This window comes from Oxyura jamaicensis, chromosome 1, assembly GCF_011077185.1.
Source record: "Oxyura jamaicensis isolate SHBP4307 breed ruddy duck chromosome 1, BPBGC_Ojam_1.0, whole genome shotgun sequence".
Lineage (NCBI taxonomy): Eukaryota > Metazoa > Chordata > Aves > Anseriformes > Anatidae > Oxyura > Oxyura jamaicensis.
Window position 1 is genome coordinate 32173827 of NC_048893.1, and position 15400 is coordinate 32189226.

At 40.1% G+C, this 15400-nt stretch overlaps 1 protein-coding gene across 1 annotated transcript in view; it reads right to left on the reverse strand.

The window, feature by feature from the left end:
* Positions 1-10: 10 nt before the first annotated feature.
* LOC118156345 overlaps positions 11-15400 on the reverse strand; it is a 37396-nt gene continuing 22006 nt past the window's right edge. The window contains exons 4-5 of the mRNA XM_035310339.1: positions 5258-5405; positions 11-679 (exon numbers count right to left, since the gene is read on the reverse strand). Coding sequence (XP_035166230.1) covers positions 615-679; positions 5258-5405 — 213 coding nt within the window. The 3' untranslated portion in view covers positions 11-614. The remainder of the gene's footprint in view (positions 680-5257; positions 5406-15400) is intronic.

Below are 15400 nucleotides of genomic sequence, written 5' to 3' on the forward strand. Positions count from 1 at the left end.
TAAACACTTTTCTCAAACATCTTGACCAAAGTGTAGCCTTGAGAGAAAGTGGCAGATGTCCAGGAGACTTGAAGCACTCAAAGGTTTTCTGAAAAGCATGCGGGGACACTCTGGCACTCCTGGAGACAGGGTTCTTGTCCCGGTGTTTCACAGGCCATAAACCAGGAGCTTTTCCCTGCATGATAGTTGGAGATACTGATAAGCAGATACCCTAACCCAGGCAGAGCATTCCTGCTTGAGGGGAAAGAGACAACCAAAACCTAACAGTAACAGCTATCAAGATGTGTGTGTTTACAAGTCAGATTTCTGTGTATCCTTTTGTTCTGTTATCTACATACATTCACCTTTTATGCTGTCTGCTGACAGCATTTGATGCATTTTTCCTCCTGTGCCTATTTTTAGTTGCCATAGGAACTTTCTTATTTCCTGTCAGCTGATGTCGGTATTTAATACTATTAATTGTATAAAAGGGTGTTGATTCTGGGCCTCTGGATGCTGAAGGAAAGCCTTAGGAAGGCAGAACACACATTCCAGTTTACTCAATCTTTTATTCATTTATTTCTATCAATATTTAATTCAAAAAGCCAGATACTGTAATAACAGCTGTTACCACATCAGTGGAATCCAGAGCAGATCCTCTCCAGCCGTTTCTTCTTGTTTGGTCTAAGTTTCCCTCCCACTACATGAAATACACTCATTTGAAATAGTATCTTTTGTCTGTTTAGTTTGTAGTTTCATTCTTCCTCGCTCCCCACACATCCCATTCTTCTATATTTTTTTCCAAAAGAGAAATTAAAATCTGCTGTTAGAATGAATGGGAGTGAAAAGAGAAATTTCCAGCATATAAAGACATACTGTCTGGTAAAACACTGGGATCTGAGGAGGGTTTCTTTATGGCAAAGCCCATTTTTTCTTCTCTTAAATATAATAAGCTATTTTGCAAGTGATTACTTTTTTTCTATTAAATTTGTTCTGTGACCAGAGAGAAATAAAGAATGACCAGAATAAACTGCGAAACATTATAGCTTAATCTGGTGCTTTCTCTATCCACATCAGCTTTAAAATCTCCACAGTCTTTCCCATGAACTGATCACACACTTGGAGAAAATACTTGATCAACACATACTAGTGCTGCTTTTGAACTAGCATTATATGGAACGCCTATTCAAGTGTAGTCCGGTCCTTCTCTGGCAAAAAATGAGAAAAATAGCAGCATTTCAAACCCCTCTATTTCTTTTTCCATTCCACATCACTACTCTTCATAAGATGAAGGAAAACAGGTACCTGGGAATAAAGAAACCAGCAAATAAACTAACATTTATGGCTTGAGAAAATAATTCCACCAGTGTAACTTAAATCACGCAATCCAAGGTGTGGTTCAAACCATCCTAAAGACAACTTCACCGACTTCAGGGGCCTTTGGATTGATCCCACTGAACGGAGTAACGGGAGCACTAGTGAGCCTGCTGGAGCACTGTGAGGATAATATTCTGCTCGGGAACGTTCCCAAAGCATATGGTGTGTGCTGCTGCTGAGGCAGGCACTGGTGAGTGTTTCAGTGGCTATAATTCAACAGACCGAGCATCCAAGGCAATGGATTTTCAGCGTGAACCTCAAAGCCCCTCATCAGAGGGCCTCATCTGTGGACACCCTTCCCAGCCACTCCACTGACAATGCTGCTGGTGCCCTGGCTCACCTTGATGGGGAGTGAGCATCCCCAGCCACACTGTCCTGCAAAGGGTGACTACACTTCATTTAGGCCCCTCCAAATTAAACTAGAGCTCTTGGGCAACAGCACATGCTTTTATTGTTTTTCAGCAAAAGCAAAATATGTTAAACATTGGCTTTTCATCCAAACAAGAGGAACTGAAGGTTATAGGAACTGGATATTTATTCTTTTGATCTTTTTTTTTTTTTTTTTTTTTTTTTGGTGGTGGTTTGGTTTAGTTTGGTTTGGTTTGTTTTTTTTTTCTTTGTTTGTTTAAGAAGGGGTTTAAAACAACAGCTTCTTTGGTAAAGAAAGTGTACATGCACATAAAAGTAGTTTTTATTTAATAGAGTTATCCATAGAGAAGATAACTATGCAAATTATTTCACTGTAGGATTGCTTGGGACCATGAAAGACTTTGAATTTTATTTTATAAATCTAGAAATCAAAATACAAAACTGAGTGCAGAAAAAAAAAAAAAATCCTAACAAGATTTTCTTCTGTAATGTTTTTCCAAAAATGAGTCTCCTGGTTAAATCAGTAGCCAAATGCTTACCATTTTTATAAACTAAAAAATTCCCCACAACAATTTGTAATTTTCTATTTGTTTTCAGGAATACGCTGTCACTCTGATCTATATTGAACAACTGGAGTGTAGATCTGTAAGTGCAGCCAAGCTAAGTTGAAAATCACTCCCAGTTCAATGTCAGTAGTACGCAAGACATTTATAATATTGCATTGAATCGCAGGGAAACTACCAAGGTACCAAATAATACCCAGCTTTCCTGGCAAAACTGAGGCACAAGCTCAGGAGCAGCTCAGAGAGGCAGCTCTGAAGGGGATGTTTGGTTTCCATCCCCTTCTCATACGATGGCAGAGAGGAGCAGGGAGGCTGCAGGACCAGGAGGCAGTGTCCCGTGGGAGGGGAGCCGAGGGGCTGTGCAGGTCAGGCAGCTCCGGGCCATGGTGGGGACCAGGCAGGTCCTCTGGGTGAGCAGGAGAGCAGAAGGAAGCCAGGGACACCGTGTGAAAGCAGTGGGAGGGAGGTGAGCAGGAGAATAAGCCCAAAACAGTTCGTAAGGTCAAAGGCAGCAAAGACCAACATCACTTCTAGAAACAAACCCGGAGCATTGCTCTTCCTCCTCTTTGGGTCACTGCAGCAGCAAAGGGAAAGGAGCAAGCCGTTGCCTGCCTTGCACAGAGAGTGTGAGCATGCTTGCTTATCCACTGAGCAAATGCAGCCCAGCAGTGACTTTGTAAGGTTCAGCAAAGGATGAAACGAGTTACGAGAACCACACTACTGAGACTCTAATAACATCACGAGGACATCTGAGGACACTGTTGTACTTACCAGAGCATGAGAATCAACATCATCCTCTCTAAGTTATACAAATGAAAGAAGGTTATTTAGTGTCCATCTGTTTTTGTTCAAGAGATAGTAAATAACTGTTCATCAAATATCCACGGAGGGGTTTCAATTGCTCTTAGCTGCCAGATAGCTGGATTTTTCCTAGCCTACAACTGTCACCTTCCATGTCATCCGAGACCAAAGTGAGGCATTCCCGCTTTTTATACCTCTTTCATTAAGACAGCATGTTTGCTTTGTTTATACAACACAGATATTAGTACAGCCCAGGGAATAAAAAATTAATAGGTACTATCCAGCAGAGGGAGCACAATAACATAAAAACCCTTCAGCTGTAAGGTGGAGAACTTTTTCTATTAAAATACATGGTATTTGGCAATCTGATTTTACTGTTTTAACATATGGAGTGGAAAAGACAGAATTGAGAGAGAGAAAGAGGGAGAGAGAGAGAAAAAGAAAAAAAAAAAAAAGAGAGAGAGAGAGAGGGAGAGAAATACAAATACAAGTAGCAAAATAATTGATTTCCTGCATTTTCATTGATAATAATGGAGATGTAACATACTTCTGGAAAAAATGAGTTTTAAGAAGAAAAAGATCACAGACAATCTTCAGAAGAGTAATAACATTTGTTTTAAAGTGCTGATTTTAATTTAAGTAGCAGTGGAGGCTCTGGCTGAAAGATTCAAGTGCTGCTTTCAGTTTGACTGTGCACTTCCTCTTGTTTTTAATGAAGTTATATATCAGAAATAACTGATGTACTCATTCATTCAGTTTATGTGTAATTTTTAGAGTCCAATATGACAGAAATCTTACTAGATACGTTCTCTGTTCTGTGACTGTTACACTTTCTAACCCAATCATGCTGAAATAATTGTGAATTAAAAAAAAAAAAGAATCAGGAACTGAGCACCTATTTTATAAGAAATGGTCATATAGGGCAGAAAGAATTACAACATTTTGATGTGACTTACATGCACTACAGTAATTAAAGAAATAATGTAATAGTGTAAAAGTGTTGCCATCTTAAATGCAAACATTTCTCAGGGTGCATTTCATTAATATATTTATACGACGAGATTTTTTAATTAGGGCATCTAAATTCTAAGCTCTGCCACTGACTGTTATTTGACCTTTGGCAATTCACAGTCTTTCTAAGAGAGTTTCTGTTATCTTTGTAATGAAAATCATATTGATTTCACAGCTGGGTAGAGTGTAACAGCAGCTTTGCCTGCTGGTAGAAAGTACCGTTGAAATAAAAACATAATTTTAAAAGGAAAGAGAGAAGAAAGAACTGGATGTTCTGATCAGAAATGCTAACTACAGCCAACATGAGGTAGAATACATTTGGCTTAACTTTTATATGTTTACTAAACAAAAAGCCACACTTGATGAAGACTGATTAGTATTTTTCTGTTAAGCAAAGTGAAAATTTTCTGCACAAACTGGCAGTAACATTAACAACTGAAACAAAACAGCTATATTGCTAACTACTGAAGATGCCCACATCCAGCAGGCTCTTCATTTTGTGGTATAATGTCCTAAGGAAATGAGGCTTATGCTGGCTCACTATCAATTCACTCAACTATTACTCTGCTTTTCCTGGCAAATTTTCAACCTGTTGGACAATTTCAACCAAATCTAGAGAAACAGTGAAGCTGCTGGAGATACTAAAGACTTTTGACCACCACCTTCAGCTGAGATTGGATGAAGTTTGATGGACACCTGCTACCTTTGCTAGTCTCACATTTGACTGGTCATACCAAAAATAACACCCAAAGCAAGACATTGCTAGAGGTTTCTTATCTCTGTTACAGACACAGAATCTTTCCCCTCACAGGACAAGTGGACCCACAGGAAGCAGTTGTCATGTTGAGAAAGGGTCTGAAGAATTATTTCTTAAGCACACCCAAACTCAAACAGTTTAACTTATAGTTCTATATTAGTCAAGTCTGAAGGTCACAGCAAACTTGCAAATATGCTATAGCATCCTTTTAGAATTATGATGACTTCACTAAGGTTATTAAGATGGTAGGCAAAACTGCATAAAATCAAAAATGTATTATTAGAAGTTTCTTATTGTTTATCACTGAAGCATTCTCCTGATCCTCTGTAGATATGCAAATCCAAGGAATTAATGTTTACAAGGTTTTATTGCCATTTCTCCAATTAACAAATGCAAATACCTTTTGCTGGGCCAAGACAGTCCCTTGTTATCTCACGACAGCCAACAAAATGTCTGGTGCAGGCAGCTTCCCAACAGCCCTGTTCACTATCACGTACATGATGGCTGGTACCAGCACCTGCTGTGTGGTTAGCAGGTATCAGTAGTGACTGGTAAGTAGCAGAGAGGAAAAAAAAAAAAAATTACCCTGGCCAAATACTGCTGCACACAGAGTGAATTACCTATGATTCAGCCTTTCACTCATTTTGGCGGCAGCTGGACAATCAGCACCCAAAACTTGTCCACGCAGATGACATACATGTAGCTCCAAACCCGTTTCTTTCCCAGGCAAGTAGATAAACCTGTGTGTGAGAAGATATCCTAAATGAAATACCAGTGAGAAGAACCCTATGTGAGAAGGAGCTTAAGTATGGTGTGAGCTATCTGAAAGGATCCAGGGTTCATCAGTCCCACTGCCCTGAAGTGATCTATTTAGGCTAATGCAAAGTCCCTCAGACCTATAGGAGCCATGTGGAAAAGAAAACCCAAAGGAAGAAAATTCTGAAATCCACAGCTTTTACAGTATTTATGAAGTCCCGAATGACTCCTGAGGTCAGGAGACCTTGCATCAGCAGACAAGAGGACTAACAGACTGGAATCCAAACCACCTCTTCCATGCTTTTTCTGTAAGGATCACATGTCAGGTACCTAATGGAGAATAGAACAGCCTTTCACCTGTCCTGTGCATTTAGTGAAGCTGGAGCTGGCATTGCAGTGCCCCATCTTTGTGAACATAGCAAACACTGCCGTTCGTCAAGGGTGCTGTGCAGCAGTTTGCACACTGGCCTTTGGGTTTCCACCAGCGCAGGATATCAGCCGAGGCACAGCTGGGCCAAAACACACAGCGAACCCTGATCCTGAGCTTTGGGCAAGGCCTGTTCTGGCTTTTGAAATCTGTCATTTTAATGTATGTACTTCCAGGAATTGCTGTTATGCAAATACATCGGTGATAACGCACATTAGACATATGAGTTTAGCTTTAAATTTTAGTCATTTTAAACATCCACTCTAAGTTATTTGTCTCAGACTCAAGACTTGATTAAAATTTAAAGTCTTTAAGTGTGGAGAATTAAGCCATTTAATCCAATTTTCTTAAAAACTTGCCTCATATTTTTGTCTGTCTCATTAATGTTCATGCAAATATGCCCCACATGCAAACAGACCAAGATAACGTGCAGCACACCGCAGCGTAGTTAAGCAGTATTTTCAAAACACAGGGTTATGCTACTGCTTAGAAAACCCTAGGAGGGCCCGGGGGAAGGACTTAAGCCCACGCATGCGCCACAAGGCTCTTCCTACATGCTTGTGTCGTGTAAGGCACACGTGTGTGGCAGGGAAAGTGTCGAGCCCCAGCGCCCATACTGTGCTGACACAACCGCTCTGCTGCTTTTGTCTCCGCGAGCCGGGTGGGTGAGGTACTTTTGCCAAACTTCTGTCACTAGGAGAGGTGGTGTAACTCCCTCCAAGATTTATTGTTTTCCTCCAGCAGCCAGCGCCGCACCTCCGCTAGGAGTCTCTGCCAGCACAGCCGTTCCGGCGCCGCATGGCCCGCAGCTGAGACAGCAGCACCCCGACACTAATCCTTCCGTCCCAGCTTCCCTGAGCACTTGGGCTCTGCCCTTCCCAGGGCTTGGCACCCGGTCCATCCATCGGCTGCTGCAATGCTGTCCTCCTCTGCCCTGGCAGTAGCAGTATTTTGTGGGCAGGAAGCTCTCCTTGCAGAAGCGATATGTCCCAGCAGCGTGAAGGAACTATGTGTGAGAAACCAAACATCAGGCCGCCTCTCTGAAATCTGGCTAATCAATTTCAATGGGTATAGGAAGAGTCAGATAAAAATCTTCATTATTTAAGGACGTGTTTTTAGATGGCATCAAGGTACATGTTCAACTTAAAAAAAAAAAAAAAAAAAGTTTTGATTACCTGCTAGGATATGCTTATGGGTGCTATGTTCCAGAGAAACATAAATCTCTTTTGTGGTAAATGCTCTTACCATAAAGCCTTTGCTTTTGACTATTTCTTTTCCCCTGAATGTAAAAATTCACATGAACCTGCTTTGCAAAACAAAATCTTGAAAAAAAAGATACAACAAAACTCTTAGGAACAGATGAAGAGAAAGAGTTTTTTACCCACAGACCATTATGGACCATTAAGGATGCACCAAACTGATACTCACTTATCTAGGTTAATGGCCATCATGAACCATCCGTTGCTATGAAACTGTTTAAAATCCATTGTGTCTATTCAATGTAAGGAAATGTACCTGTAAAACCATTTTGAATATGTGCCTGATCTCCATTAGAAAATATGAATGCTCAGAACAGAGGTGCTGGTTTTAAAAATGCCACAGAAATGTCAGGACTCTTCCTTCCTACAACTATTTGATTTTGAGCTTCTCAATTAAACACTTGAATGTTTATTAAGCTTGTTCTCATTTTCTCGCATCTTTCGTGTGAACATATGTTCTTAAGAGTTTGATCCACAAGGAATTTAGGTACGTCAGCAAGCTGCTAAATGGTGCGGATTCCCAGTATGCAGGGCCGCTGTTCATCCTATTTTATGGACATGCAGGCACTCCTGTCTTGTTAAACTCTTAGTGTTTTAACATGTTATAGGGAATTTACTGCAGGTTGTGGTTTGAAAAATACCAGTGGTAAGGTGCTAGTGAGCTTGCTTTAAGTAATCAACCTCAGGCAGTAGAAGTGACATGGGCTGGAGCATTTTGCTGATAAATTTAATGGACTGGCTCCTTATTATGGAGGCCAGAGTAGTTGACCAGTCTTATTTACAGTTAATTTTAGATAACCTTATACTGTGCTGAAGTCTATGGGAATCTATGCCTGCAAGAGCATAGGATTCAGAGTCCAATATTTACATGTGTGGTACTTTCAAACTGTGTTTCTGTCCCCTGTTTAGTTTCCCTTCCGCCCCAGCTGAACCACCTTTCCCAACAAGCAGGACATGTCAGGTAAGATACCTGTTCTCTAACTGCATCTTTTCTTGATTTGGGGTAGCATTTAACCAAAGTCTCCCATCTGTCCCTTCCTGTGCTTCAGGCAATGTTTCTAAGCCTTGCCTACTGAGTAGGCCCCACAGCTACTTTAACAGCTGAAGAGGATTACACATCATATACATATGTCCATGCTACATATCTGGTCCCATCGCATACATATACATCGAGGATGAAGTGAAAGAGAGGATGGAGGTTTGGAGTAAGCCTTGGGCTTGGTGAGGCATCCTGGCAGGCACCTTCAAGCCATGTGCCATAAATCTGGAGCCTGTAGGGCCTCCAGGGTCTCCACCGGAGAAACCAGGGGAAGGACAGTGCTTCCCAGGAGCCTGGGCCCCAGGGCCCAGCCCAGCAGGGCTCAGCAGCGCCAGGTGCAGCTCAGTGCTCAGCTGGGGCTGCTGACGGTGCCCTCCTCGGGGAGCAAGCCCTCCTGAGGCCTAAGCAGCTGACGGGGAAAGAGGATCCAGGCAGCTGGCAAAGGTGCCTTGAGGTGGATATTGCTGTGCTGAATTTAAACCAGTTTGTTTGTTCCTTGTTTTGCCCAAAGAAGACTTTCCACAGCTGAATGGACTAAACTATTTAAATTCTAATATTCAAGAAATAGAAGAGTTGAGTCAAATTTCTGTGACGTCCTGCAGGAAAAGTGCTATGCCCCAGTGATGTGACAGAAATGCAAATAAACTGAATTCAAGTTATAATGCAAACTGTAATAATAATAATAATAATAATAATAATAATGTCCAGAATTAAACAAACAGATTCAAAGCCTAGCATCAGGAGCATGTGTTTGAGAACAGTGATTTACAAGTGTGGAGTCAGCCTCCACAGCCCAACCATTTGATTCTGGAGGATTCAGGCAAAAAGACTGTAATATGGATTTTTAAAGTTCTCTCTGAAATGTGTACACTGTCTCCTAGTTTTTTTTTTTTTTTTAATGGATTCCATATGATACATATAATTTTTGAGAACTAAAGTGCTACTTCTAATATTTCCAGTTAAATGAAATCTTTGAAACAGAAGGAATGATAATATAAAAATCTAAAACTATATTTAGTATTCTGAATGCAATTAGGGCAATTTCATTCAATTGATTTCTGAGGTTCCCACATGAGTGATCTACAGTGATATCATTCAGTACAACAGTAACAGGTGCTGAAAAAGTAATTTTAAACAAATGAATTTTATCACATTATATGTTTTTCCTCTATTACAGCCAACTTTCCAAGTATTTCTGCGCAATTATCTAAATGAAGGTATATCAAAAAGTACTTTATTCCAAGATGTATTTCCATTTTTCATTACAAGATCACAGGAGTAATAGCATTGTTTACTCTCTTTCCTACAGAAGGATTTTATCACTGCTTGAAGACAATGATGAGACAGCATAAGAGGAATACAGGAAGCCTATCTTGTAAACTACAGTTTTACTACTAGAGTAAAATACACAGTAGAGCTAGGAGGGACCTCTAGAAGACACCTAATCTATCCTCCTTCCTGCAGGGATCAGTTATTCAAGTACTCTGATCTTACAGATCTCCAATGGAGATGAAAACTCCAAAAGCTTGCCAAGCAATCTATTCCCTGTCTTCACCATTAAAGTTTTCTGTAATTTCTAAAATAAATCTTTCTTACTGTAATTTAAGCCTATTACTTCTTGTTCTATCAACCATAGGCAAGGGAAATAGATTGTTCTCTTCCTCCTTGGAGCAACCTCTTGTGTTATAATGTCTTCACTCTCTCTTTTCTGTGTCAGACTAAACTAACCTAATTTATTCAATTTTTTTCTTTTAGGTTATAATTTCTACACATCTGGTCTTTCTTGTCACTGTCCTCTGGTCTGTCTCTAGCTGGTTCACTTCTTTCTTAGTGTGGTTTCTAAAACTGAAGACGGTATTCTAATTCAGTATAGAATTAAGATTTGCTAGCCCCAGATTTCATCTGATTGTTTAAATAATGAAGCTGATCATCTCCCAGGAGAAGGATACCAAAGCTGTCGTTCTAATGCATAGTAATTGTCCTGCTGGAAACAAAAGTTGCAAGTTAGATTAATTAAAACACAGTTCAGTGAAAACCAATCTAAAGAAACTTTTTTTCCTTTGGATTTGTGTCTTAAGCCTGATTGACTGAACATCTTGGAAGGCACAAACTCTGATTCAGGTTTTCTTTGGTCATAGTATTCACATGGATTTTACAGTGTCCAGTAATAGAGAAACTTATATGAAGCCATTCCCTTGGTGGGGTTTATCTGACTAGAAGAGCATATACACAAATACATGAAAACAAGAGCAGGGAAGTTTCCCAGGTAAGAGCCTCCATGTGACAGCTGGAGTAGACGGGTAGGAAGAAGCAGGAGGAGACAGTGACTGGGCCAAGCAGAGCTGGTATGGTTTTTAACAGCAGATTCAGGGCTAGGCTGTGATTTTACAGCCTATTCTGTTCTCTGATAAAACAGCTCCCAGCATAAGCCCACCTCACTGGCAGTTCTACACAGCCTCTAGAAACTTAGTATACATGAGACCTCTACTTGTGGTGCATGTTTGAAACTCCCCACGTTTTTTTGTGGGGAGTGGGCTGATACAGATGGGTGAACAGCATGATTTCACAAGCCTTACTTCTTTAAGAGACCAGGATAAATAGTTTCCTCACTAGTTGTGAGCTATGCAAACAACACCTTATTATATACTACCTTGCTATATTGATTTTAGATCTCCCGCTTAATTAAAACATATTAAAGCTTTAAATGAGACATGCAAGTGAAAACATGTCTACTCTCTTTCTTCTTTTCTGTACTTCTTTATTTAACTGCTCTACTCTTTTCCCAGGAGAAAACATGGTTTTGAGAGCTGGATCCCAACATTCAACACACTGACATTTATTCAGTTCTTACAGTGATTCGAGAACTAAATTCCATCATACTTAGGTGGAGTCACTCAAGAATTACTTAGCATATTCATTATGTGAGACACAAGGCCAGTCTATTTATTCATTCCTAGAGGACTATTGCTTTTGTCACCAATGACGATACCAATTCCATTGCGAAGAGTTATGATCGTGACTCTAAGATTTCAGTCATAAATAAATAAGAGGGTACTGGTATTTAGATTTGCATAAAATTGAAAAAAATCTCTAGCAGACAACATTTTATACAATCATTATTAGTATTAGTAGATGCATTTGCCTGGTATTTCAGATTAAGCTGAATACTGAAGATCTCAGAAAAAAAAAAAAAAAAAAAAAAAAAAAAAAAAAAAAAAAAAAAAAAAAGCAGACTACCCTTAAGAAGCTGCCTCTGTCTACTGAGGAAGTGCCATATTTGCTTATAGTTACTCTGACAACTTTAATATTAAGGGGTGCTCACACTGTCTACTTCAAGTGGCTGTCTTTCTTGTTTGAAACACTTCTTCAAAGGAGTTTATGTTTTTTTCTCCCAGTTATACAGAATCTTTGTAAGCTACTCTTACTATCAGTTATCCAACACTGGGTACTTGGTATGGCTTCTCCTTCCTTCTCTCATAGCTGAATTAGATACTAAAAGTAACAATACATAATGTGATCAGGTGATCAGTGAAGGATAGAGGAAAGGAGTGAGGGATATAGGAAAGGAGACAAAATGGCATAAAATATAATGAAGAGATGCTGTATGGAGCAAGTAGTGACTGACCTGACAAGTCAGCTGCGGTAAGACCTGAACAATGCTGCTAAGACAGGCTGGAGGTGGGAGCAGGAGGAAGGAGATTGACACGATAAGGAGCAAAGAGGAAATCAGCTTGGTTTGACTAGGTAAAAGTAGAGATAAGGACTGGAATGTTACTGAAGGAAATGGAACTGATTGTAAAGAATATCCGTCAGCTCCAGACAAGGATTTCAAAAAAACAAAACAAAAAAAAAAAAAAAAAAAAAAAACTGAGAGAAATTAGGGCCCAGATGAATAATCTGAAAAATTAAATTGGGATTGACTACTTGACAGGAATGGGATCCACAGACAGAGATTAGAGCAGACTGGCACAAGTTGGGAAGGATGAGGCAGATGAATATACAGGTGGTGGAGAAGGGTAGAAAAGGCGTCTCAACCCCAAGATTTATCAGCTGTCAGGAAATGCACGTGTCTCACCAAAACTGAAGCTTGCAATGTGATGATAGTAGCCTACTGTTGTTAGTTATTCCATCAGGTCCAGCTAGCAGACTGTAGCCACATACAGCACAGCAAGGAAAACCTAGTTTGCTGTGAGAATTTTCTCCTTTTAGTAGCTCTTTGTTGGATGTGCAGTCAAAGTTTTTAGAGATAGAAGAAACTGCTAGGTTATCTATTGTGGGCTCACAGCTAACAAACACCATGGGATATCTTTCAGTAATACCTGTGATGAATTCTGTCTGACATCCTGATTTGAAAATGGATATACTACTGGTAGGCACAATTTAAAATTGATCATTCTTCTGCTACTGGAATTTGACTTTACTTTTTAAACACTGGCATTTGCCATGCCTTTTTTTCCTATGTATATGAGAGTTTTCCCCATATAATTATTTATTTGGTGTAAGCAAGCTGCTGTCTTCATAAAATTTATTCCTTAAGGATGCAGACAGTCAGCAAAGAAGATGCACCTTCCATGTCATTTTTTCTAGCTTTCAAATCGATTTCTGGGAATGGAACAAATTCCTAAAGTAGGCAAAATTGTGGACAAAGAACCTCTGCAGTCTTGCTTAAATCATGGTAACAAATTGTTTTAATGAAATTATCTTCAAATATATTGTGTGTCTGTAATACAACCCAACAAAATGTGGGACAAATCATCAATATTTGTGCTTTACTGAATGTCATAGTGTAAACAGGATGCAATGTTTACTTACTATAAAACCCAAGTTAAGGACACTGTACAACAACATTTTTCAAATTGTAATTAACTAATGGACAGGGAAGAAGCAAGCAGCACATCAGTTTGTCACAGGTGCAAAACCAGATTATTGAATTCACACAGTGGAAAAAAAATATCCCTGCAAGCCTAAAAAATGTTTTAGCCTGTTATTCTGGGCACCATGCTGAGATACCACACATTTTTGTTATTTGGCACAAGTTCTTGCATGTTAAAAGGCACTGCAGAGATTCACCAGTTGAGAGACCTATTGGCACTAGATTACTTATGTCTCGGTGAACCTAAAATTTTGCCATAAGGCAAGGAATGTTAGCCTTATGTTTTGACATAGCTTGAAACCTTATAGCTCACCCCTTAAGCCTGAATGAGATCCCCACAACAGGAAGTTCCCTCCCTGCCTCACCTGCGGGGACGAATCATTCCTCAAGCACAACCACTCGCCCAGTGCTTTGGCAAAGGCAGATAGAGTCAAGAGGTTTTGGCATTAGCTGGGATACGCTCCCCCGCATGCCCCAGTGGCACAGCAATTAGGAAACTCCCCTGGAATGCAGCCATTCCCCTCCGGCTTGCTCAGGCAGCTTCATGATCAGAGGTTTCCATGAAATGCACTCCCACTCCTGCCTCCCACGTTGCTGAGGAAGCCTCAGCAGTTCACGTGGGGCTGTGACTTTCTTCAGGCACGGGGCATCCAGAAGTATGAAGAGGAATATGGATCAGAGGAAGAAATAACCAGTCTTGAGGACTTCACTCTCGGAGTAAGTGGGGGAGGAAGCATTCCTACCATGACCTGACACTCAAAACATCTCAGGAGGAACAAAAAGTTCCCATCCACATGTCATGCTACTTCAAACATAAATAACAAAAAACTACAGAGTACCAATTCCTTAAGTTTCATGTTGTTGCTGATTTCTTCCTCTATTCATGCAAAGGAAACAATAGTCAGGAGAGGTTACCTGCTCATACCACCTCTACATGCTCATGGCACTTCTCTAATGTGCAAGGTAAAGCCTTTAAGGGCTACCCCATCTGTGTGTTCAGTGTTGCTTCACCCTTTATTACGATCATTGATCCTTCAGACTTATATTTCCTCTGTCTTTTATCTAAAGCATATTCATAGCATCAACACAATTGTTCGATGTTTCTCCCTCTTCTTTAGAAGGGGCATAGTGCTAGGAGGCCCAGAACAATAAGATGAGGCTGTTTCTTCTCTCACATGACAGTAAGCAAATTCACATCGTAGACAGAATTTAGCATGCATTATATAATGACGTTGAATCAGAATTTGTATCCGATATATATGTGGTGGGCTTCTTAAAACATTTGGAAGCAATGCCTTCGGGAAGGTCTCAGAAAGTACCAAAACCCTACCGAACCAAAAGGACATAGTAGGATGAGTCGGTCAGACCTAAATGTTTCCTAAGTAACTGGACATCTATCTAGTCTGGTTGCTTTTTGTTTGTTTCTTTGGTTTATATATAAGCAGTTGGCCAATTTGACTTTAAAGTTCTGGAGCTAGTTAGAAAGCAAGCTTTCTGAAGTGTAAATATGCCTTTTATTAAAGTCACTTTTTGGTAAAAATGCCAAAGGAATGTGTTTCATTTAAATGCTGAAAGCACAAAAGGCTCATGTATGGAGCATGAGGAGTTATGTACAGCAGAGCTCACGTATGCAGCTGGCAATGCTCAGCTGGTGACTTACAGCCATCTCAGTAAGGCTGAGCCTGTAGTCGGCACAATTGCAACTGCAATGCAAACTGCAGTGCCAATTTATTTGTTAAGTGTTTCAGTTCACTCTGAAACAAATGAGCAGAAATATCTAGGGAATGTAAGGGTGGCATCCATCTCATCCAGCTTGATATATCTACATCCGTGGAGTCTAGAGAGTGATTCATCTGACTAAAAGTAGATGCTTGCTTTAAAATGAGTTGACTCACTTTCTGGCCAATATTGACTGTTTTGACTAGATCCCCATTGACTATGACTCCAGGCCTATCAGCTGCCTCTACCCACTCTAAAACAGGAGAGAAACTCAATGAGTTTGACTGAAGGCTAGGGATATTCCTGGACATGATCAAGTAAACTAGTAGCTAATATAGACTATCTTACAGTTCTCATTTTAGAGGAGCTATTGATGATCCTACAGAGACATCGCAATGGCAGAAATTATACTGAGATAATGTACCCCAAAGAAAGAAAGAAAGAAAGAAAGAAAGAAAGAAAGAAAGAAA